This window comes from Suillus clintonianus (genome assembly GCF_016758775.1).
Source record: "Suillus clintonianus strain FC179 chromosome Unknown DEU56scaffold_58, whole genome shotgun sequence".
In the NCBI taxonomy this organism is placed as follows: domain Eukaryota; kingdom Fungi; phylum Basidiomycota; class Agaricomycetes; order Boletales; family Suillaceae; genus Suillus; species Suillus clintonianus.
Genome location: NW_024539282.1, coordinates 114,231 through 139,105, shown reverse-complemented (window position 1 = coordinate 139,105; position 24,875 = coordinate 114,231). Strand labels below are relative to the sequence as shown.

At 48.1% G+C, this 24,875-nt stretch overlaps 8 protein-coding genes across 8 annotated transcripts; 2 read left to right on the top strand and 6 right to left on the bottom strand.

The window, feature by feature from the left end:
• Positions 1-314: 314 nt before the first annotated feature.
• Positions 315-1,159, top strand: DEU56DRAFT_982062 (uncharacterized protein; the record flags this gene model as incomplete). Its single annotated transcript, XM_041359875.1, has 4 exons — positions 315-365; positions 412-501; positions 558-713; positions 769-1,159. The coding sequence occupies 4 exons, from the start codon at positions 315-317 to the stop codon at positions 1,144-1,146; spliced, it is 675 nt and encodes a 224-aa protein (XP_041206358.1). The 3' UTR covers positions 1,147-1,159.
• A 515-nt stretch (positions 1,160-1,674) lies between these two features.
• Positions 1,675-2,113, top strand: DEU56DRAFT_914722 (uncharacterized protein; the record flags this gene model as incomplete). Its single annotated transcript, XM_041357659.1, has 2 exons — positions 1,675-1,770; positions 1,847-2,113. The coding sequence occupies 2 exons, from the start codon at positions 1,675-1,677 to the stop codon at positions 2,111-2,113; spliced, it is 363 nt and encodes a 120-aa protein (XP_041206357.1).
• Positions 2,114-2,303: 190 nt separating this feature from the next.
• On the bottom strand, positions 2,304-3,824 carry DEU56DRAFT_740460 (uncharacterized protein; the record flags this gene model as incomplete). Its single annotated transcript, XM_041348811.1, has 5 exons — positions 2,304-2,695; positions 2,748-2,828; positions 2,876-3,097; positions 3,434-3,646; positions 3,704-3,824. Coding segments are annotated over 5 exons (1,029 nt in total), but the record flags the coding sequence as incomplete, so codon positions are not given.
• A 360-nt stretch (positions 3,825-4,184) lies between these two features.
• DEU56DRAFT_914720 (uncharacterized protein) lies at positions 4,185-5,851 on the bottom strand (the record flags this gene model as incomplete). The annotated part of the gene is made up of 5 exons (XM_041357658.1): positions 4,185-4,195; positions 4,248-4,611; positions 4,663-5,429; positions 5,485-5,722; positions 5,774-5,851. The coding sequence occupies 5 exons, from the start codon at positions 5,849-5,851 to the stop codon at positions 4,185-4,187; spliced, it is 1,458 nt and encodes a 485-aa protein (XP_041206355.1).
• A 736-nt stretch (positions 5,852-6,587) lies between these two features.
• DEU56DRAFT_872290 (uncharacterized protein) lies at positions 6,588-8,643 on the bottom strand (the record flags this gene model as incomplete). Its single annotated transcript, XM_041355771.1, has 6 exons — positions 6,588-7,195; positions 7,248-7,585; positions 7,636-7,855; positions 8,090-8,277; positions 8,326-8,564; positions 8,596-8,643. 6 exons carry the CDS (start codon positions 8,641-8,643, stop codon positions 6,588-6,590), a joined length of 1,641 nt encoding a protein of 546 aa, XP_041206354.1.
• Positions 8,644-11,188: 2,545 nt separating this feature from the next.
• Positions 11,189-12,729, bottom strand: DEU56DRAFT_954638 (uncharacterized protein; the record flags this gene model as incomplete). The annotated part of the gene is made up of 3 exons (XM_041359210.1): positions 11,189-11,717; positions 11,770-12,172; positions 12,231-12,729. 3 exons carry the CDS (start codon positions 12,727-12,729, stop codon positions 11,189-11,191), a joined length of 1,431 nt encoding a protein of 476 aa, XP_041206353.1.
• A 2,189-nt stretch (positions 12,730-14,918) lies between these two features.
• Positions 14,919-15,353, bottom strand: DEU56DRAFT_740520 (uncharacterized protein; the record flags this gene model as incomplete). The annotated part of the gene is made up of 1 exon (XM_041348817.1): positions 14,919-15,353. One exon carries the CDS (start codon positions 15,351-15,353, stop codon positions 14,919-14,921), a length of 435 nt encoding a protein of 144 aa, XP_041206352.1.
• Positions 15,304-16,540, bottom strand: DEU56DRAFT_465435 (uncharacterized protein). The gene is made up of 2 exons (XM_041346358.1): positions 15,938-16,540; positions 15,304-15,875 (listed from the first exon to the last, which is right to left on the bottom strand). Exons 1-2 carry the CDS (start codon positions 16,278-16,280, stop codon positions 15,448-15,450), a joined length of 771 nt encoding a protein of 256 aa, XP_041206351.1. The 5' UTR covers positions 16,281-16,540; the 3' UTR covers positions 15,304-15,447.
• Between the last annotated feature and the right edge of the window lie 8,335 nt (positions 16,541-24,875).

The window sequence follows — 24,875 nt, the reverse complement described above, 5'->3', positions numbered from 1 at the left end:
GAAAGAAGCCTGAAGAAGCCAAGAAAAGCCGTAGCCGAGCCGAGAAGGGGGGGAGAAGCCATGAATAGAGGAAAGAGGCCTGAAGAAGCCAAGAAGGGAAGCCGGGAATGGAGAGAAGCTGGGAAGGGGCTGCGCCAGCCAAAAAGGGTGAAATCTGAAATCTGAAATGTCGTGAGAAAGCGTGAAGCTTCAGCACAGAGACAACCAAGAGCCAGCAAAGGCGCTTACCAGCCCAAAAAGGGTGAAACCAAACATCTGAAATGTCGTGGGAAAGCGTGAAGCTTCAGCACAGAGACACAGAGGCTTGATGCTTCATGAAGCATCACGCTACAGACGTCTGGGAACTAGACACATTGTGCATCAAGGTGTGTCTCTTATCACATACCTTTATGCTTCAATATGACAGTATAGCCTGGGCCATTCAATGCCCCCCTTCAAGATGGAAACACTCTCGTATGGTGGAACACGCTTCTACCTCATCCCCATGCTCGTGTTCTTGCTGTAAGTGTTTGCTTCTTGATTCTCGCTGTCACACTAACTCACTCGCTGTTCTGTAGGCTCTCGCCGTCAAAATTTTCTCAGTACTGATCAACTCAATGCCTGACGAGCGAACAGGCTCAAAGCTGACATGGCTCAACTCAGCGATACGTGGCAACCAAAATGCTCAAACACTCGTCGATATGATTCAGATTGGCCAGTGGTATGGTACAAAGGTGCGTAATAGTTAGTATATGCTGCATCGAAAATTTACATAACACTGTACTATAGGTTGAAAACTCGAGACCACGCAAGGAACCCTACCGCCCCACAGTCAAGTTCCGCGATATCGACAAAGACCTCCTTCGCGCTGTTGCCACAGGAGTCAAGCCAGCTACTGACAATGTCACACCTGACGTGGACACTGGACACGACAGCGAGGACTCGGAGGACTTGCCGGATGATGTCGAAGATGACGTCGTAGACCGTCGCGAAGATGATGAGATGCCGGAGGACGATTTTTTGCAGGTGGACGAAGATATTCACCTTGGCTCTCCTTTATTGCGTGATTTGATCTCTACGGTACCTGTCGTCGGCTCGCAGAATGTTCGAGCGGCCCAGGACAATGTGCCAGTGTCGAAAAAGAGGGCGACCAACTGGAATTTCTAATTTTTCACAATTTTTCACTGTGAAACCTTTATTCACGCTGTTGATAAATCGTTTTCAACTAGTTAATAACTAATTGTTGAAAAGTGTTTAAAACACCTGTTGATAAATGGCCCGAGGTGGTCTGTTTATAAACCGCTGTTGAAAAGTCGTGTCGATTTTTCAACCGTACCCTAGCTCGGATATTCATAATAATCACTGACATCTTCCTCAGAACATCATGCCAGTCACGGTGGTACTGTCTTTCTCATGAATCAAAATCAGTATTTTGACACCTGAGTGACACCTATTCCCACACTTGTTAGTAACGTACATAGTATAACATATTTGTTACTAACGAGGGGGGCAAACCTACGCTGCAGTACTTCAGCGATAGCTGCAACAATCAGCAGTGACTTCAGGAATATTAAGAGGGCGGGTAAATAACATATATATAATATAAATAACATACATTATATAAATAACATATCAGGCTATTGATTTGTCATCTCCCCGGATATCTCCCTTACAACACTGCCGCTACGCCTTCTGATGGTTCCCACGCCCCTCTCTTTCCATCTCCACATCGTCCTTGACGACGTGCTCGCTATCCCGCTCATTCCTCTCCCAACTCTAGCCGATCTTTTGGTTTTAGCTTGTCGACACCCTTGCATTCTACGACACTCTTTTCCTTCTCTCATTGCCCTGGATAATCTCTTGCCAGGAGCTACAAGGTATGTTGCTGTCCTTATGCCTCCTGACGCCTCTAACGCCTCCAACGCCTCTCTCTTTCACGCCCTGCATCGTCCTCGACAATGTGCTCGCTACCACAGTCATTCCTGGCCCAGCTCTACCCGCTCCTTTTGATTGCTCCAACCTCGTGTTGATCGGTCTTTGCTGGCGCTTGCTTTTACTCTCCATGCGACGTGTCCTTGCCCAGGTCCCGCGCTACCATGATCACCGCGCTACCACGATCACCACGCTACCATGATCACCGCGCTACCACGATCACCGCGCTACCACGATCACCACGCTACCATGATCACCGCGCTACCACGATCATGTTCTTCCTTATGTGACGTGAACCTTTTTTTTTTCAATCAAACGAGTTTGACGCTGATGATTATTGCGCTCAGTGTTATCATTACTGTCCTATTAATGTGTCTAGAAGGTGCATAGTACTAGTCCGAATCCGAGTCTGAGCTTGAGCTTGAGCTCGAGCTCAACTCGTCATCGGTGTTGACAGTGGCTTTACTCTTGGGTTGTGAGATGCGAGCCCTGGCTTTCCTTTGCACGTAAACTTGTTCCCCACGTGCATGCCGATCCCGGTTATCCTTCATCCTCTTGACAAGCTCCTTGTCTGAGAGAGACACCCACTTGCACGAATCAGACTTGAGAGCATTTAACAAAACCTGAACCTGCGCTCTTCCACCAGCCTTCGAGGGATTTTTTACCCCCCCCGGCAAGGGCCACTTAGTTAGCTCAACACCATGACGTTCTACTATAGCGCGCTCGTAGTTTGTATAATTCATTTTGACTTTGCCTGACACGTTCTTCTCCATTAAGATAAATTCTTCGATGAATTATGTTAGTGACGGCACGAGGGGACACCACGAAGCACATACCAAGGTTATCTTGGATAAGTTCACGGCATTCACTAATAAGTTTGTTGAGCGGCCGTTGACGGTTAAGTGTTACATGTTCATCTTTGAGACAATCAGTAGGCTACAAGATGAGGACAAAGATAACATACCAAGCTTGCTAATCACGAATGCTTCCAGCTTCAGTCCGAGATGCTGTGGCTCAATGCCTAGGACGTCCCGAACAAATTTTTGAGATTTCTCTGTAAAAAAAATCTTCGGTTCTGCAAGATCTTCAATTCCGCCGCGTACTGCCACATAAAACCCCTCCAGACCAGTGCGTGCATGGAGACCCATCCACTGAGGATAAATTTCAGTTGTATTAGTGGTGGTGTCTCGGACGGTAAATAGATAAATGAAGAGGTGCCAGAGACGGCGGAGGCAAATGAGTAGACAGAGGGCAAACGAATAGACGAGAGATGCCGCAGAGGGCACAAGAGAAGTGACAGGGGCAAACAAATAGACGAGAGAAGCCACGAGGGCAAACGAATAGACGAGAGATGCCACGAGGGCAAATGAATAGACGAGAGATGCCATGGAGGGCAAACGAATAGACGAGAGATGCCGCAGAGGGCACAAGAGAAGTGACAGGGACAAACGAATAGACGAGAGAAGCCACGAGGGCAAACGAATAGACGAGAGATGCCACAAAGGGCGCAAGATACTGCGACGTACCTCACGATCCATGGATGTGAATGCTGCATTCACATCATGTTTGACGGCCTTTGGGTTTGAACGTGCAGTACGGTTCTTTTCTTGGCGATCCTCGAGAACACAGGCATTGTAAGCTTGCTTTTCAGCGAAGGTTAGCTTGCGATAATCTCGGAGTAACGTGGCCTTGTTTTCTGCGATGAAGGCCGTAAGTTTTGTGCGATCGCCTCTGCCTAAGCCTAACGAAAGATTTGTGAGCACCAGTGTTACTTCGCAAATTAAATTATTACACTGACCTTCATTTTCATCCTTGAGTCGGGCTTTGACAAATGCGTTCCAGGAGTTAACACCTCTGGTCTTCTGCAGCATGCGACTGCGAAGAAACAGTTGGTTTCTGGTCCACTTCACTGATCTACAAGACAATTAATATATATCAGCAATAAGATATTTATGATGCAGACTCGCCGGCCATATTTTTGTGCTATGTCAGCAGCCTCTGCTTCGTACGACTCCTTGGCAGTGTCAATATCATCAGCGAGTGCTTCGCGATGGGCACGCTGTTGAGCCTTTTGGGTCGCCGTCAGTTGTGCGCGCACTCGATGAATTTTAGGAGTCGGACGAGGAACCATTGAAGTCAAGGAGTGAATGGCAGCAAAGTTTTATACATTTCAAGTTCAGGGACAAGGACAAATACATGAAGCGAACCGAGATATTGTGAACGAAGCAATATGAGTGGTCCATCATATGCGAGAATGGAGCGAAGCGAAACAACTAAGTCCAGACTAGATTGAAGGTTAGTCAGGTTGAAACAGAGTCCGAACGGGCGGAACTCACTAAGTTTACGGTCACGACTTGCACTAGCCATAATTTGAAGCATGTTGTAATGGCGTTTTTCTGGGATATCAAGCTTCACAAGTATGGCCTTCCAACTGCTTACTTGGTATCCTTCAACCTGCTGGATGCAGCGCCAGATCTCGTCCTTAGTACTGTGGTGAAGGGAAAGGCCAAGAAGTGCGCTGTCGATTTCACCACAGATACGGTCATAACCTGCATCGCGAGTCGACTGAACAGGACCTGGATCAGATGTCATGAGGTAAATGTGGTTAGTGACTGAAACTCCGTCCTTGTCGCCGCGCAACATGGTTTTCATTTGCACTGCATTTCCCGCCTCATTGCCGACCAGCTGTTTTTTTTTTCCCTGTCAGAATCTGTTAGTTGTCAGGACATTTCTCAGGGTCAGAACACCCACATTGTGACGTTTGCATGATTCCTTCGCATCAGAAGAAGTTGGTTGAGCCGTTAGTTTCTTTACGGCAGGAGACGTGCACTTCGCTAATACGAAAGGTCGTGATGGGGGGCTCAGACCACCCGAAAGAATGCGATCTTCTGTCATACGAGCGGCATGTTCATTGTGACGTTTGCATGATTCCTTCGCATCAGAAGAAGTTGGTTGAGCCGTTAGTTTCTTTACGGCAGGAGACGTGCACTTCGCTAATACGAAAGGTCGTGATGGGGGGCTCAGACCACCCGAAAGAATGCGATCTTCTGTCATACGAGCGGCATGTTCTACAGCAGCACTGGTATTAGGTAGTGGCTGGGCTGCTAAGACGAAAGCGCGTGATGGTATTGTGAGGGGACTCGCGCTGCCTGGTAGTATACGGACATGATAACCAGCGTCGTTCGGCTGTGTGACATGCTTAGGGCGCCGCTTTGTGACTCCGCTTGCTTCAGCGAGATCATGGCCCTTGGACACAGGAAGTGCAGGTGGTCGAGGGAATGGCGTAGAAGTGAAATCTGGGCTGCCAAACGTAGGGAAAGTCGAGCCACTCGAATGGTTGGTGTTAGACCATGAAGTCGGGAAGTCAAATGACTCGGATGTGAAAGACATGATACTGTCGTCAGGAGTCTGATGAGCGCGGCGACCGTTGGGTGAGTCTGAGGGATTTGGAAATAAGAAACCGTCTGGTTGGACATGTTCAGAGGACGTGCTAGAATTTTGGTCCAATGCTGCTATTCCTGCCGCACAACTGTTAAAACAAACTTATCAAAGCCGCAAGTGAATCATACGTACTTTCAACCATGCTTTTAGGTAGTTTGACCTCATTCCAGCAGAACCAGCGCTGACGGACGAGTGGCGCAAGCCGATTCAGCAAAATATCATGCATGATTGTCGCTGTGGCCACCTCAGCCTCAGTCTCGAGGAAACAAGAAGATGCAACAGCGGTAACGATCTGAGGGGATGCGCAAAAGTGTCCTGGTTTCTTTAAGAACTCGAATGCTGCTGATAGTTTTATTTCGAAGTGATCTTTCTTGAAAAACAGATTCAACAGTAGCTCGAATCATTTAAATGATAAACTTACAATTTCCCCTTGCAAATCAAGATACTCTAGACGATTAGGGACAGGATCCAGCTCAACAGGGAACAAGCGAGGTGACATAGACAACATTGAGTAAAACAACAGTGAAGTGAGCACAGTCAAGAAGTAAGATTATCGAGTCTGTTTGTTCGGTACGAGGCATTTGATAATGGCAGCAAGAATTAAATTAGTCATAATGAACAGTATCGAGTAGGATTTGCAAACGCTGAGCTCAATTGAATGTGCTATTTTAAAGGGTCAGCGCAGAGCTCAACTTCCTAAGCTTTAGTTTTCAATGACATAGTTTGCAATGCCAACATGGATGGTCGAGATATTGTGTCGTGCCCACCGATCAAACGGGGCTCAATTAAATGTGCTACTACTAGTAAAAGGGTCACAAGCAAATATACGAGAGATGCCACAGAGGGCGCAAGAGAAGTGACAGGGGAAAACGAATAGACGAGAGATCAAATGAATAGATGAGATGCCACAGAGGGCAAACCAATAGACAATATACGAGAGATGCCACAGAGGGCAAATGAATAGACAAGAGATCTTGCCGCGGAGGACAAATGAATAGACGAGAGATGCCACAGAGGGCAAATGAATAGACGAGAGATGCCACAGAGGGCACAAGAAAACTAATAGATGAGAGATCAAACGAATAGACGAGAGATCAAACGAATAGACGAGAGATGCCACAGAGGGCACAAGAGGAGTGACAGGGGAAAACGAATAGACGAGAGATGCCACAGAGGGCGCAAGAGAATCGAAGCAATGTGACATAGAATTAACAGTATGAAAGTTACAAAGAATGCTACACTAAATCTTCAAGTCTCATGGCCTCCTCGTTCATAGCATCATCTTCAGGACCATTCACGCTACCCTCGTCATCTCTGTCTCCATTAGATGCAGTCACTGTCTGGTCTGTAGGAAGACGATCACCTGTGTATCTGTCGAGTGCGTAAATTTGTTGGAGTCGTTTGCGAAGGTTGTTGTTGACACGGTGATGCTTGGCATACAATGTCTTCAACTCGGCTATGAATGGAGAATCTGGGTCATCAGCGAGGAGTGAATCAATAGCTTCCAACGTGGTCCTGTCCTCGTGCTCAACCCAACAATGTAAGCGTTTGATCTCGACATTGAGCCGTACAATCTCTTCGTGTGATCGCACCAATTTGAAATACCTCGCGGCCATCTCGCGATTAGCAGACACAGTCCATGGTTTTGTAAGGATATCGTGGCGTGAGTGTTTCAGAACCGAAAATTCACCGAGGGATGCGTAACCGACAATTTCGGTATAGTCGAGCACGGGACGTGGTGGATTTTGTAAGGGTGCGAGTCTATTGTACTTCTCCAAAGCCGTTCGGATGGCAGCCGAACGTCGTGTGATGGCCTTTGAGATATACTTTCTCATCTTGTAGCCTATGGTAGTCCATGAGTACATCACTTATCTGAATGTCCAAAAAGCGCCTACCAGTGCCGGCAAGATTAGCCTTTGATAACTCAAAAAGACGCCGAACAACTAAGCCCTCCAATTCCTCAACCGAACGAATGAATTGACGTTCCTGAGAATATCTGACTGCTTGCGTGTATTTTGGGTCATGCGGTAGCCACCGCTCCGTAATGCTGTGACGACGCTCGAAATCTTCGACAACATTCAATTGCAGCTCATATTTGCGTAGCGCAGATGCATGCTCAGATTCGAATGCTCTGGAATTGTTCCGAGCGGTGGCATTGAGGCCAGATGTGCGAGTGAAATTTGCGGGAGTATACGTCAGAAAGGGCACGGAAGTAAGACGGCCATATGTTTGTCTAAAACATGCAATGAGAACTACACAAGTAAACAGGGCGCAAAGACGAACTCCGCATATTGAAGCTTCTCAAGCTGTTCGACGTAAGCCACTACAATTGCATCCGAAGTAGGTTCCGTAGCAACCTTGCTGAGATACTCAAACTCCTCATTTCGCCAGTTTACGAAGTCCGCATCCGTAAGATCATGGAGCTGCTTGAATTCCTCGAGGACGGGTGTGTTGGTCTCAATGATCTGAAGAGCTTGAACATAGTTGTTGTAAAGAAATGCGCCTGAAATAGTCAGAAAAAAATTGCTGTTGGGCGCTCAAAAAGACATACCGAGGTCTGAGTACCGGTCCATGTCCCACTGATCGAAGTGGAGGTCGAGGAACTGCATCCAATGGAAGTATGACGCATGTCGGATCAAAATTGCAGCACTGTTTGAACTAGCGAAGATGCGTTCGCAAGTCTCGAGGTCTTCAAGTCCTAGACCATTGAGATACAAAGGGTGATTCTGAAGCTGACAGCGGCGGTCATGAGAAAAGCCGTGGAAGGCGTTTACAACAACCTGTAGATTTAGTCCAGCTGCCTTGACTCCGATAGAACTTGTCGCGATTGTTTTGCGAGATGAGCATGCAATATCGTGTCCGATAGCCTGATCCGCGCCGCAGACATCGAGCAGTCTATTGACTGTGGCCAGACCGTATTTCGCGCTGTTGGTGGATGATTAGCGTAGTACAAATGAGAGTTAAAACACGTACAGTTCACCGCTGCGTTTCATTTCAGTTACACTTTCGATGAGCCCATGACGACACGCTAAAAGAAAAATCCCTGTCTGGTCAAACACAGTAATTCTATCGTTGTCCACAGCCTTGGCTGCAGTCCAGTTTTCTGTGCAAGCGCTCGATATCGTTGATTCTACCGTGGAGGATTCACTAGTTCGACGCCGAACGTCATCCTTGAATTGGTCTACCTCGGCCTCGGAAATAAAATACCGGCTCTGAAATAGGCGCGGATCAGCTGATCCTGACCCGTCCAATCGCTTGGCTGAGAAATTGCCGTCCATCGCGTGGAGACATGCTGGTGACAATAATGGCTCATTAGGTTGCTGTAAAATTGATTTAATTATATCTACATATTTGAGAATGGAGCGTTACCTTGAATGTACAGGAAGGACAAGAACCATTGATCTGCCAGGTATTGGGATCTCTGCCCAAGATCCGGTCAACGCGACTCCGAATTTCCCGCAAGATTTGTAGATAGATATCGAACGCATCAGAAAATTGATCGCGAAACTGTCGAAAATATGTAATCTGTGTAGTAAGTGAGTACGACATCATACATAACACGCTACAACACTTACATCATGAAGTGCGCACAAAACCTTCGTGATCGCTTGGATACTAAACGAGGATTGACGTCGTCGTATTTGGTGATATAGTTCGAGGCATTCGATGCGAATAGCGATAGTCGGCCGTAGTGGGGAGCACCCCAAAAGTCCCATGCGAAGGAGGGCTGCATTCGCTGGTTCATTAGGACGCTGCTGGATGGTGATGGCACGTGCAAAATCTTTGAATGTGATTGAGTGTAAGTAAGGGCCATGTATTGAAGGAATGAAACCTTACCGGAAATTCCAACAACATCAACGTGAAACATGTTAGACGCAATGGTATTGTCTTCGTCAGTTGGCGCTTCATGTCTCCATGCCAAGTAGCCATCAACGAGGGTGGGCATCTGCTCCTTCCAAGCGGCATTGGCATGCTGGCGACGTTTTGTTCGGGTCCGCACATCAATGCGCCCGCGTATATGAGTTTCCCTAGAGATAAACGTTAGATACCTATGTAGAGGGGGGAAAATGCTTACCGTTCTTGAGAGCATGTCTTGAAAAATTCAGACAAAAGCGGACCACCCACAGGCTCGTCCTCAGCGAACTCATTTCTGCTATCATCAACAATCTCGCCTCCAAAGTCCATGGTATCCAAGGAATCTTGCCCAGCCTCCAACTCGGCTTCAGCGAGCAGCTCCTGCATGCGTCTAGAATCGTCTGATGAAAGTGAGCAAGAGACCATCATGAGAATAAGTGACATACCTCGAATCTGGCGCTGTTCTCGCTCCCTGCGAAGCCGCGACTCTCATATTTGAGAGAGCGATGATCTGGAAGTACGAAGATCCATGGAACTACTGAGAAGAGTCATGGTAACTCTCGACGATGTTGACATCCGTTTTCTCGGGGGAGCCATGATGGTGGTAGTGTAGAACCTGAGCAAGGGACACGTCGCATGAAGAGTAAAAGCAAGCGCCGGCAAAGACCGATCAACACGAGGTTGGAGCAATCAAAAGGAGCGGCATGAGAACGTCATCGCGTCCATTGAGAGAGCGAGCGATGGTCCATAGGATCCCGAAAACCAAAAGATCGGCTAGAGTTGGGAGAGGAATGAGCGGGATAGCGAGCACGTCGTCAAGGACGATGTGGAGATGGAAAGAGAGGGGCGTGGGCACCATCAGAAGGCGTAGCGGCAGTGTTGTAAGGGAGATATCCGGGGAGATGACAAATCAATAGCCTGATATGTTATTTATATAATGTATGTTATTTATATTATATATGTTATTTACCCGCCCTCTTAATATTCCTGAAGTCACTGCTGATTGTTGCAGCTATCGCTGAAGTACTGCAGCGTAGGTTTGCCCCCCTCGTTAGTAACAAATATGTTATACTATGTACGTTACTAACAAGTGTGGGAATAGGTGTCACTCAGGTGTATTTTGAAGATCTCGTGCGAGGACTGAATCCCTTGATTTATACCAAAGGAGGCTTGGATCCTGTTAGGGCTTGCGAAGAGGGAAAAAAAGTTGCATGTCTTCAGCCTGGATGTCTTTTGCGTGTTCTATCCTTCCATGGCAGACATCCGAGCTTGGACGCATTCAATATCCCTTGCCTTCTGTATCAGCACTTTGTGCTCGGTCCTCAGACATTCTATCCGGCGAACGAGTAGCCGAGGCAGACATGCTCAACATCCGCGTCCTACCATTGAATTAGTGGTCAGACACGAAGGCGCACCTGGTAACTTGAATCTACTTGAATGAAGCATAGTGCGTTCAACGTGCCGTCCATCAAAAACGATCGTCTATGACTCGGATGCGGCAGAGTTGCTGTTTTCTTTATGTCTAAAGAGGTCGACACCTATACTGACCTGCAAACTGTGGAGTTTGTGCATGCCTCGGTGAGTTATTACTGTCTATCTGACCCGTGATGCCTCACGTTGTCTTTTCCAAGATTCTTACAGACCAGCTATCACCTACGCGTGGATCGTTTGAGGTACGGTTTCGCGGTGAACATCCTAGTCCTTCGTGGACTCTCACACAACATTTCTCGCTCGCTCCACCTCAGGTTCACAAATAATCAGCTACGGATCAATCCTCATGAAGTACGATATCTCCCGAGCTCATTGATACGTCACAGCATGATTTCACCTCGATCATCGATCGTTGCTAGTGTTGAAATGGCGAGCTGCTATCATGGTTTGAATGTAAGCCCCTACTCATCTCGTACCTTCTATCTTGACATAGTGATTCCAGCAGAGCCGGGCAAGTTCATAATCATGATCGTGACGTAGGTAAAAGGAACTACAGATGAGGAATAAACTTGGTCCAAGCTACTGTGTCATATACGCCAGGAGGGAGCGATCGAAAGCTCAGCAACAGAAGTACAATGAATGTAATGCGTGCAGCGACATAAATGGCAACCATAATGACTGCAGCAAATCTCGCGACATTTTCTCCCCAATGGCCCTCAGTGACTTCCAACAATATGGCACAGCCAAATATCAGAAGAATGAATACCGGCGCGGATGCTACCATAAGGGAGGCCGCGCGCCATAGTATCTGCTCTGTGTGCCCCTGAAACAAAACATTCCAGCCCAGACAATGTATTCCTCCAAAGACCATGCCACTGAAGCATCCGATGAGAAGTGTAATGATATGATTACGATCATGACGATCATGGTCATCATAACCACCTAAAGACGGAACCCGACGTTCTCGGACGGCCCGGGGAGAAATGAACACGCCAGTGCCCATAAGACTCCCCCAGGGATAAACGAGAAAGAAAGCATAACGACGCCAGCCTTCCAATGAGAAATCTGCATTTACTTTGCTAGAACGCAGAAGAATCAGAACAATTTTGGACAGCAATATTGACGACATACTCATAGGCTAATCTGCTTGGCGGAGATGCAATTGCTTGCCAATGAATAGCATAAGGGCGCCCTACATCCTTAGGCTTCTTCCACCACACAGCATATGCAACGCAGGTCAGGACAGCTACAGCCAGAGTATCGATTTCAAGCAATGTTATCGGGAGGTTCTGGGCGTGACGGGCGACAAGCTGGAGGACGAACCACGCCAGCTGAAGAACGGCAATGCTTTTGGATAGCCCGTCACCCTTGCTTCGGTCTTCTATGTCTGCCTCTATAATGACAGGCATGTCCACGGATCCTTCACGAACAAAGCGCTCAAGTTCATCGGGTATGAGAGTGGCTCGTGGCTTGTCATTGAAGTAGAGCATGAATCCACCCATCCACGCGAAAAATCCATGCGTCACTGTCCATCCTGTGTGACATCCGTTGAACGTTAGCTATCGCGCTGAAAGGCCGAGCAGGTAATTGACCTCTGAAATCGCGACCTACGGCATGCGGAGCGCTCGGAAGTGAACTGTTCCTTCCATCTGATGTTGGAATTCCATTAAGCAATGTGGTTATGCTTTCTCTTATGTCTGAATGGTCACCGCGAATCTGGTGAAGTCGCGCACCAAAGACGTCATTGAAGGCGTTTGCAGTGACACGAGCACTTAGAAACTGATTCGTGGCCCAGGTGATCATGAGTTCCGGAGCGGTCAGCGCCATGGCCATGAAGAATAGGCGCCGAAACAAAACAGTCCATTTCCCCTCGTCCATGCCCGGGATGTTTGGGTGGATTGAGGTCCATGTGCATGCGAATAGAGTTGCAGCGCAGCTCCAGATGATGTCCCACAAGGTTCTGGTATTACTGCAGGACGGGTAGTCGCTGACATCGACTGTAGGGATACCAGTGCCATTGAGGCTTGACAGTGAGGCGCAAACAAACGCGATATGTAAAAGTAATAGGATAGCGAAGAGTAGGAGGGTCATAATGAATTTGAGAGCATGAGTCTATTCATTTCGCTCCTCTCTTTATGGGCGTGTCGAATGTATGACAAGGCAGGATTAAGCCCTCAGGCCTCAAGCCTCGAGGCTACCATACTAGTCACCAGCAGCGGTGCAGTGATTCTATTGTGGTGCGCGTCCATCACATGCGGAAAGACTGCTCGATGTTCAATACATACTGGCCTAGGGTTCTCCAGGGACAATCATGATGAACTACACGTTAATAGACGGTAATGTGGCACTCACATCTCATGTCCTGAAGCGGTCAATATCGTATTACGTGTCCGCTATGAACGATCGAGGAACCAAAGTCGGTATTGGAAGCACACCATTCTTGAATTGAGCATACAATTTCCCAGTCTTGCAATGTGAGCGTGCAGCAGGCTGGATCCAGATGTAAGTACGTTGAACAAACATGTTGGAATATATATGGGATAGAAGCACGAAATGTGTGCCAGGCGTGGGACATACATTCTCTGCTTGGATGGTCAAATTACAGACAGGAAATAAGTAGAACTCAACTGCTTGCTGGAAGACTAGAACGAGGATTCAGCATCAGCGACATTCTAACTTACCAGCAAGAAGGAGATGCAGTGACCGTGACGGCTGCTGGCACTGTTGGTTTTGGTTTTGTGCGAGTTGGTGCATTATGTAATAGTGCTCCACAAGCTCATTTTGTTCACAGCTCGCTCGTTCAAGTTCTGATCTGGCCAATCAAGGAGGAACTTGTCTTCCGATTCTATACTCTTGCACATGACTCAAACGCGCAGCGCTCGCCACAGACGTGGTACGTGAAGAGATACGAAGTGGCAGTAGGCATCTGCCAGCGAGGAACTTGTCGATTCCAATTTCCGGGCAAGTCGCAAACGAATGTCAGATCAACTGAGGAGTTCTGATTGTATGCATGTACGACTGGAGCTCAATCATTGGTATTTTTTCTGCGCAAATTATCGATGTTGTGTCAGAGAAGTTTGGAGAGTGTTTCCGCCGGCACGTATGCTTCAAGTACAGGAAGGTTGGACTTCCATCTTGGTTGCTGCACGCTGAACGTTCAAGTTGAGGCAGACGAGGGGAAGGGTCTTAATTTGCCATGGTTTATCTAAATTCTTCAGCCCGATGTCACTCGACGCTGTGTTCCCTCTCTAAGGAATCCATTCTTCACATCTGGTCATCAGGTGCGCAGTCACAACAGTTGCACCCTGGCACCTGTATTGACCTCCTTTAAATATTTAGGAATGTCTGATCTGACAATAATTCTCCGCCACCCGCTCCCTTAATTGAGCGTATTACAATCCGGGGAGTCGAGGAATGCAAGGGAATTATAATGGCGCTTAAGTATGGTTATTCGAGTATCATGTTGCACAAGATGGTGATGCAGATCCTCATGAAAACCGTGCTGGCGATGCCACTATAGTTCTCGTAAGAGGCACATGCGCCCGCAGACTTATGAGGGGATCAGAAACGCATGGACGTGGACATGCCAGCTCCTTTCCTATGCGATGCAAAACGGTCCGAACCTCCAGTTCCACGAAAATTACGATAGACTGGGTTTCTTAATGCTTTCATTTGGTCCTGCGAAGGGCCTTGCTTTTCGCTAGATCGACTTTGAATTCCACATGGTCATGCTCACCCCTAAGCCATTATGATGAAGGACACTCAGTAATTCTTTAATCATTCAATACATTGGCACGATCTTGGCTGTTCTCTGGCAAGATCGTGTCAAGCTATCCTCGCAATACTTTGAGTGCGCATTTATTGAACATTCTAGCCCCCAAGAACGAGCGGTGGTCGATGTTGACATGTGCACCATGCTACTGGTATCGATACCTCATGGATGTCGTGGGTCGATCGGAAGTCTGCATTGGAAGCTCTGAAGTCCAGCGTGATGACGTCGAAGCGGAAGTTCTGGGCGCGGACGAAGGTAGGGGGTTCATCAGTGGTAATGTGGTATCGTCGAAGAAAGGACGGAGGTTCCTCTGCAGGGAAAGGCGTGCAAGAGTTCGATCTTGGTGAGGACATGCAACGTTTGGGAGAGGATCTTTTGAAGCACTGCCTGCGGGACGGAAATGATACGAGCCAACCCTTCGTCTCGTTGCAACACAGCAGCTGACGTTGCCGTTGATTCTAAAAGAGTGAGACAAATTATCCTATTCTGTGATTGCGACGCAAGGAAACTACAGATGCGGAACAAACTTGATCCAAACTACTGTATCGTACACGCCAGGAGGCAGTGATCGCAAGCTCTGCAGCATAAGTACAATTAATGTAAGACGTGCAGCAACATATATGAAAGCGCTGATGCTTGCAGTAATTAACATGAAATATATGTTACAATCATTCATAAAGGTCAACCAATTCTTATAGCAAAATAGAAAATAAATGTAAAGCGGTGCACACGCTACCGCAAGGGAAGCCGCATGCCATAGTATCTGTTCAGTGTGATTCTGGAACGAAGAATTCCAGCCTAGACAATGGATCCCTCCAAACACCATCCCACTAAAACATCCAACAAGGAGTATGATTTCACCGTGATACTTACCATAGCCACCAAGAGATGGAACTCGACGCGAATGGACAGCACCAAGCGAACAGAATGATCCCAAACCCATAACGCTAATAAAGGGATAGATGAGAGAAAAGAACCAGCTTCCATCAGACAATGATGGATCTGCTTGGCTAGAATGCAAGCGACATGAAATGATTTCAAGCAAGAGTGCTCATGACGTACTCGTAGGTTAAGTCGCTTGGCGGAGGTCTAGTTGCTTTCCAATGAACAGCATAAGGACGTCCTATATCCTTAGGTTTCTTCCACCATAGGCCATAGGGAACGCAGGTCAGAGCAGCTACAGCCAGGGTGTCGATTTCAAGCAGCGTCATGGGAAGGTTCTGGGCGTGACGGGCGACAAGCTGGAGGACGAACCACACCAGCTGAAGAATGACGACGCCTTTGGATAGTACATCACCCCTGCTTCGATCTTCTATGTCTGCCTCCGTGATGACAGGCATGTCCACGGATCCCTCATGAACAAAGCGCAGGAGTTCATCGGGTGTAAGAGTGGCTCGCGGCATGCCATTGACGTAGAGCAAGAACCCACCCATCCATGCGAGGAACCCGTGAGTCATTGTCCATCCTGGAAATACATCGGTGGAATGTGAGTTATCTTTGACTGAAGAATACGAAGTTGTTACCAACCTCTAATGTCATTTGCAGCTGCGCGAGCGCTAAAAAATTGCCGCGCGGCCCAGGTGATCATAAGTTCTGGGGCGACTAACGCTATGATCATGATACATAGACGACGACAGGCGACGGTAAATTTACCGTCGTCTATACCTGGGATGTTTGGATGGATTACAGTCCACGTACATGCGAACAAGGTCGCAGTGCAGCCCCATATGATGTCCCACAAGGTTCTGGTGTTACAGTTGGATGTAGAGCCACTGACATCGCGTGTAGAGATACTGGTATCATTGGGGCTCGGTAGTGAGGCGTAAATAAACGGAATGTAGAAAAGGACACCGTAAGATAGTAGGGTCATGGTGAAGTTGAGAGCGTACTTTTGTTCCTTTCTCTCCTCTCTTTATGAGACTGGCTGCATCATTGACACACCAGCGTTAAGAAGCCTCCATGTTGCCATAATTACCGTGATCGTAACCGGTGCGGGGAACCTAGATCCGTACCCCACAACTAATGATATTGTTCAAAGTGGGTGCGATTTGCACGGGACCTGGACATAGAGCGTCGAAAACTGATTTAAAGTGTGTCTCGACCTAAATCAAAACGAGAAGTTGATCTGAGAGCGACTCTTTGGCTTTGACCAACTACATACAAGTAACAAGAAGTCAGCATACAGCATACCAATTACGATACTTACTGGATCATAAAATACAGCTTCTTCATGCCATTACAGTCGCCCGACTCGCTCACATGACTATACCGGTATTTTTTGTTCGAGTCAGCAGCATCTGGCGCGGGAAATACAGCTTTTGGGCACTTGTGATATTGACAGGTTTGGCGTCTTTTTCCAATGAGATCTGACGCTTGGACTTTGTCTAAGCGATGCAAGAGAGCTTAGTATAGGCAGAACTTGAACCAGATGCATCCTGGTCCCTGGAACTCACAAATCACATGGTACCAGATGTAAGCGTTGCCCGCTCAAAACGCTGGCATATGAAACAAATTCTTTGTTATCATGTCCGCCGAGCTCGAGGTAGACATGATATCAAAATCAGAACAGATCAGAGACAGATGCCAATGGTGTATGCTGTACTCAGTGCTGAGTGTACTGCGTACATGCACTCTGAGTTTTCGCGCTCCGACTTCTCATCCCGAAATAGTATGAAGTCTCACTGGCGTCAGCGCTTATTTGCACTCACGGTACACTGCATCCTTGAGACGTGTTTCATCTTATCCAAATGTTCACAACGTTTACAGCTCGCTCTTGATCATCTCCAAGACTTTTGTTACATATTTGCGGAGCGTACTCTGTGCTGCTCCCGATAACTATGACCGTCAATTCATTGATCATTGACAGCTTGCGCGCGTATCAATATCATACTTCGGCTGCCCCAATGCACCATTGCCAACACAGCTGAAAGGCGCAGCGCTTTCCACTGACGCCGTGTTTGGTTGTTACAGGCAAGCTGCACTACGGCGCCACCATCTAGATTACAGATTCCTGAGCACGAGGTCGACTTGAAGAGGAAAACCCGCACCAGGAACTTGTCGGGAGGTTCAATTTCTGCGGGTTATATCTGATCATCATCCACGCAGTCACTGTAGTTGTAGCCTGACGCCCATGTACCAACTTGTCTTCCTCCACAGCACGCGTTGTATATTCACAGCCACCTTGACGACTTCCCATTAACGCTCACCCGCGAGCCCGTCAAAATCGAGGGAGTCGAAGGTCATTGTTTTTTTTTTTTTTTTGAATCAAATTTATTGTCCATTGGGGTCTAAGACCCTATGTTAGACATAACCCTGTTCGAATGCGGGGGGTTTACTCCCGACTTGACTATAGTATCGTATGTGATTCTGACTTGTATGGTACGAACACGTACTCCGTCGGCATAGTGTCGGGCAAAGGCCGACGCCAACTTCGTACAAGGGGAATGGCTGTGGTGGGAGTAGTGTAAGTAGGTATGTGTGCGGATTGGGGTTTTGGCCCTCGGTTCGTGATCCCTTATACCTTTCTTCACTTCTTCTGTTTCCTACGGTGACTCTCGTCCTGCGATTGTCATCCCCTTCATCGAGTTTGGAGTGATTGGATTGGTGGTACATGTGTGCGGTGGTTAGTTTTTACATTTGGCGTGTTTTTGTCTACAAAGGTTTTCGTGAGGTTTATTGTACATTTTTAAGCTAGCGTGGTCTCACCGAATGTATTCTTGAATCGGCCTGAGCTATTCACAAAGCGCATAAGAGGGATGGTAGCCTTATCGGCTGACAGTAGATAGGCTATGGACGATGCTTGGCGACGTAAGGTGTTGTGGAGGAAGTGGCGTTCACGGGCATATTGCGGGCAGTCGAAGATATAATGGTGGATGGTCTCGTCGGTTCCTGGACATAATGGGCAATGGGGGGAGATACTCTTTCCTATTCGATGCAGGTGCTGGTTGAGAGGAACGTGGCGTGTGCGGAGCTGGGTGTATAGACTTGTGTGGCGTCTTGGGAGGGTCGGAAGAGCTTGAGGAATCTGTTGGAGGGCATGGTGGGATCTATTACTTTGGCCCTCGCATAGCGAGGCGACTTCTCCCAGTCCTTTCTCCAGCGTGAGTTTATTGCGTCTTGGTGCCATTGCTTGAGGGCTGATGCGCTGTCCGGTAGCGGGTCTCCTTGGAGGTATTTTGGGAGGCTTCTTCGTTCACTATTCCGGTGTTCTCCCTCTGCCGCTTCCTTGGCTGCGGCGTCTGCTAACTCGTTGCCCTCAACACCCTTGTGACCAGGTATCCAAATGATTGTCAGTTCGAAGTTGCTTTCCTGTTCTCTCTCCGTTTTGGCTAACGCGCGTGTCATTCTGCGAAAGTGCTCGACTAAGTAACTGCCCGGGTTCGAATTTGAACTCTCACCTGATCTTATAGCGGCTTGATTGTCAATGAATATCGATGCTGGATATTCCAGATTCGGCTCGGTTGCGAGGAGCTTTGCTGCCAGGGTGAGGCCAACTACTTCCGCCTCGTAGACGGTGTGCGACTTGTCTGGTCCTAGGAAATATCGAAGAGTGCGTGGGTCTTTCCCTTCTCGAATCAGCACTGCGGCCGCTCCTACTCCTCCATCGTGTCCAGAGCCATCTGAGAATATTTGTATCTTGTCCGGTAAGGTTTCTTGTTCTTTGATGGCTTCTTTGACCTTGAGAGCGATGTGCGTGTGGTAGACGAAGGTCATTGTTCTTGTACTGACCACTAATGTTAGGCATTACTCATGATTCAAGTTTGACGTCTCTCAAGTCTCGTTGCAGGAATCATGCATAGTCAGAGCTTGGACCAGTACGGTATACACCACCAGCTGGTGTGCACTAATCAACATCAACACGTCGTTCTCAAGGCTCTCACTGATCTTTGACTAGTTTTCATATCTTACTGCTCCAGATCCCATCGAAGGAGATCTGTGCACATGACGCAGTTTCGGGAGGTCAGTCTCATGCCTAGTCGAGCGTTGGCACAGGATGAAATGTTGTGATGATTGTTGCTGAGACTACAGTCAATCTGACTTGGTCATTCTGATGAGGTTGCTTCCCGCCGTACTCCCTCAAGAAACTACCTGAAAGAAAACTCACTGCGGTATCAGCTCTAGGCAGCTTTTTCTTGTCCAAAATGTTTGGCTCGTATGAGCTGTACGTCTCGATCACTCTTAACATCTGGCTCGTCCTAATATCTAAGCAGCAACATGCAGCCATGATGCAGGTCTATCAGTCCACAGCATATCCCCTTTCTTTGCCTCCCCACATCGGAGTAAAGGTTCATGACCTGCCCGAAGATCTCCGCGAAGGAGAATATGAGGACCAAGCATGCTAGTGAGGTGGATCTTGTCGTGGAAGACTTTCAAGAACTGCGATGCTCGGTGAAGCTCACAATCAGTTATATACTTTGTAGATCCTTGCCGATTTCTGGAGTTGATGTTGCAAGCCAGTAACGATACAAGTACAAAATGGTATTCGTATATACAGTTAGTGCTACAATATCTCTAGTGTCCTGACATCCATCATGTTGTGAACAGAAGCTATATCTACGACTTGACCGGTGATATCGCGGTCTGACGCAATTCTTTTGTATTCTCCGCCGCGCTGCTGCGCTAGCAAGAGTGCGCCGAAGGGTTGCCCGAGGCGAACAATCAATCGCAGCGCTCGTGAATAAGAGTCCGAACCAGCTGCTGAATGAGAGTCCGAACCAGCTGGCGAACGAGACCTGGGCAGATCCCAATCTTCCACGCCTGGATCATCATCTATAAAGTCAGGCAGCTCCATGATATGTCGATCCCAAGGACGGACAAGCATGAATGTCCGCCGAGTGGGCCTTTCCCGCGAGAACTGAGGCAGCTTGTCTCCTGTGGTGATCAGTAGGTCGCAAAGACCATTTGCCTTGACTGCATATGTAAAGTATAACTCAGGCTGGTCTCGAGCACTGCTCCGTTTGATTTCTGTGACAGGGAATGCGATGCAGGGCATGTGCAATCTGCAGTTTGCGAAACGAGGAGCACAGAGTGTGTCGAACAGGGTATAAAGTTTGGAGGCCAAGTCTATGGGCACCGCATTTCGGATCGAAGTGACTGATGTCTGAATATCGTCTTCGGACAGAGATGGTGGCGTGAATGGTGGAGCTTCGTATGAAGCGATGTCGGCTGGCAGACAGGAATTGAACTCGGATGATTCCCCGACCCAGTCCAGGGCGCTAATGTCGCCAGACTTGGCCACTATCTCCTGCAAGAGCCGCCCGAGTGCGTTGTGCTTCTTCTCGCCATAAAGTACAGGTAGGTGGATGTCGAAGATACCAAATAATGAGTATGCGATGTCTTCTGGCAACGTGGTGATACGCGTCGACGCCCATTGAAGTTTCTCTCGGGCGCCATTCATCCCTGGATTGAAGGCGACGAGTGACCGTGCATCAATGCCCGTTGCTTCCTCCAACTCCTGCATGATTGTGATAGACTCCTTGTGGTTGGGAGAGTGGTCGTCCAGATATCTGGTCCAATCTTTCTGGTAGAAGAGAAGGACTTTAGGAGCCAGGAATTCTGGGACAGTCCATCCTCGCGTATTCCAAGCGCTCCTGGCAAGAGCGCCAGACTTCGACGGGGGCAAAACGTCCGAGAGATAGACGATCGTGAGAGCTGAGTGGCGGTACCAGTCAAACATGGAATTGAGTGATTGCTGAAGCTCGGCGTTGTTATGCTGGTTGATGCAACACGTATCAATCCATGCCCAGCGATAGTCTGCACGACGAGCAACTTCGCAGAACGACTGCAGTTTCGCAATGCCACCAACTGCATTCAACTTGTACACGACCTTGTCCTGAATGTCGTGCAGCAGTGGCTCTTTCTCTTCCCATCTATGCGATAGCGTAACACAGCGGAAGTAAATGTTGACCGCTTTTTTAATACGTTCCATGCGGAGGTCTGCATGCCTCATTGTTGATGACAAAAGCTCCTGGTACTCTGTGCTCGTTTTGAAAGCGGTTATTTGCGCTTCTCGATCGCATATGAGCCCAGTGGTGGTGTCGAGTAGACGAAGTGGAGTATGTTCCGTCTGAGCGTGGATCACCTTTCGAATAGCACCCTCTGCTTCATACGGACTGAGATATAGCTGACGCAATTCTAGAGAAAGAATGAGTTTGCATCTGGTTTCATGTATTATGTGGGGCTTACTTCGTATTTGCACATCGGGATCATTATCCAATATGCAGATCATGACTTGAAAGGCCTCGATTGCTTCGTGGTAGCGCTGTGCGCCATGAAGCGCCGCGTGCTTCAACTGGTATCCAATATGTGACGACGTGTTGAGCTCGATGACCTATGTATCATCAAATGAGTATTGTTGGCCACAAAGCAGTATAACATGATATTGTACCTTTAATGCATCGAGAAGCGCTTCCTGCCATAGCATTTTTTCTGACCTTGCCCTACTGCGATTTGCAAATGCAGTATCACATACAGAGCCCAGGTTGATCGCTACCGAACATAGTTCAATAGCTTTGTCGTAATCACTCGCACGAAGGGCAGCATCTCCGTTGGTAGCATAGAGTGCACCACACTGTTGCTTGAAATCTAAGTAAGATGTGGGTCAGAATCATAGCTTAGGTGAGATGGCTGAGGTCTTACCCGTAGACCAATCAAGGCAGCTGGCCTTCATATTTTCATCACTCATATTCATCATATGATGGTACGATTCCATAGCTTCTTCAAGTCTGTCTGCACAAAGGAGTGCGTGGCACCGCTTCTGGTTTGCAGATTGCCACAAGGACTTGAGGTCCCAGCCAAAGAGCTGCACAAAGCGTACAGTTAGACTTAGAAAGTGTATTTTCAGTTGCATTATATCGACGTACCACCACAAAGTCTTCATATATAGCGTGGATGTCCAATTGAGATGGGTAATCGATGGCCTTGACAGCGGCAGTGAAGTGATGGAGAGCTTCGCTGTGTCGTTCGTCATTCGAAGCACGGATCCCCAATTCGACGTGAAAATATGCCTGATGTGTGTGTCAATACCTAAACCTGAGCTCGATTGAGTGCACCCACTTCCACGATATGACATGCAAGAGTATCGGCATCCGGACAAGCAACAGATAGCTGTTGGACACGCTGCATTCCCTCGTCAAGTTCATTTGCATTGAAAAGGGTAACGGCCTGAAAATCGTAAGAAAGCGCAGAACATGTAAGACAAACTTGACCTGCCTTGACCAATAGAAGAAAATGAATTATTTTGGGATCTTCATCCGCGAACATGAACGCGAGATCAAATGCTTTCATCGCATCTTGCAACCGCTGTTTCCCACAGAGGGCCATACCCTTGGAGATATAGCCTGTCGACGAGGGCTGAATTTTGATGGACTACGTCACAATCAAACTTAACTTGTCTCAAGGTCATGATGAGCTGGTGAAGTATCTCACCTGAAGTGCATCATTAAGTGCGCAGTCCCAATCTCGTTTCCGCGTCATAACGAAGGAGCGGCTCGCATAGGTGTTGGAGTTGCCGGCATCCACATCAATCTCTTGTGTGAGTAGTCTTTCAGCGGCAGGCAAGTCTCCAGTTATGCATGCACTGCGGGCTGTCGTGTTTATAGCGAGGATCTGATATCATGTTATGTCTCAAGTATCAAAGGTGGAATAAAACAACCATACCTTAAGGTTGGACACAACTTTCGGAGCCGTGGGAGTACGGTCACGGTGCTTCTTCGGCAAAGCGCCCTCGGGTACCGCCCACTCTGAGATCTTCTTATCATTGCCCCCGCTGAAGACGCGCTTGCCATCTGTGGAGAACGTGACGGAGTGCACCACACTGGAGTGCTTGAATATAGCGATAGTTTGTCGATCCGAGAGCCGCCAGAGGCGGACACTCTTGTCACGGGATGCGGAGGCGACAAGAGTACCAGCTGAGTTCACAGCAATGGCATTGATACGGCCAGTGTGGCCTGTCCAAGGATTGTTGACCTGTTTCCAGGTTGATGTGTCCCACTCTCGAATTGAGTTATTAAAGCTACAGCCCGCTAAGAGAAGCCGGGCACCATCAGGCGTCCACAGAAATGTGGCTCCCTCATCCTTTGGATATGTCACTGTTCTCCTCGACCGACCGCTAGGCTCTGGCTGGTGAGCCTTGAAGATTGTGATGGGTTCCCTCGTGCTTGAATTAAAAATATAGATATCGTTGCGTGTCGCGACGGCGAGAATTTTGCCAGACGGTGAATACCGAACGCAGTAGACTCGATCATGAAACTTGATTGGGTATCCTTGCAGCTGCCATGTCTTTGTGTTCCACAGCTTCACTGTTTTATCCCATGAACCGGTCGCCAACACCGCACCGTCCGGAGAAAAGTCCAGGGAGCGGATTTCCATGGAGTGGGCCTCGATGATTTGGGCAGTTTGATTGAGAGATTCAGTGCCACGTTCTGAATCCCAATCCCAAGCAGTGAACCCCCCGTTATCATCACCACTTACCATCAATTGTCTATCCCATGATACCGTCATTGCCCGCAGCCGTTTGCGACGCTTCTCTATTTTCTGTAGCACAGTTCCCTCCCTCAATTCCCACAACCAAAGCATCTTATCTTCTGCACCCGTGACCATATGTCGTCCATCGGGGAAGACCAAAATTGCCTCTACGTTGCAATTATGGCATTCAAACGCTCGAACAGGTGAAGTGATGCGCGTTGCGTCCTCTGCCATCCTGGTAAGGTTTGAAGGTGTTGTGGACGAGGTGTTCTTGCTGAGGCTTGCTGGAGAGACTGCGGCTCGCCACTATGTATAAGCTGGTATATCCTGCCTCATATCAAGGCCGGGCCTGGGCCTGAAAACCCTGACTTGGACCTAGAGGGGGGAAAAACTCAGGCCAGGTCCATCCAGAGTGCCTGGGCCTGGTGCAGGGCTCTGTATCAAAAATGTTTGATTCTGTTACAACATCGGTGAGTAAACAATTCATATCCATCATCTCTTCAGCGAAATGGCAGGCTTTTTGGCTGAACTCACCCGTGCTATAATCACACCTGGACGTTAACATATTGATAACACCGAGGAGAGCCAGGGCTATCACATTCCGTCACTTTCGTAGGGAAACTACAAAGGAGGAACGAATTTGATCCAAGTTACCGAAATGCAGTGTATACGCCAGGAAATAGTGATCTAGGGATGGTGTATCATGACACACCACCCATCACCAGCAAAAATAAGGCGCAGCACTTGCCATAGGCGCCTGTGTACAGCTTGAGGTATTTCGATCCAATGACGCACGCTGACTCTTCTGAAGGGAATGTTCATCACAGCGAAGGTCATTCCGGGAGAAATGAAGCGTTCTGCGGCGGTGACCATATGTCATCCATTGGGGAAGACCGCAATTATCTTTACGTTATAACATTTAAACGCTCGAGCAGTTCAAGCGATGCGCACCGCATCTTCCGTCATTGTGGTAAAGTTTGGTGGTTTTGAGCAGTCTACA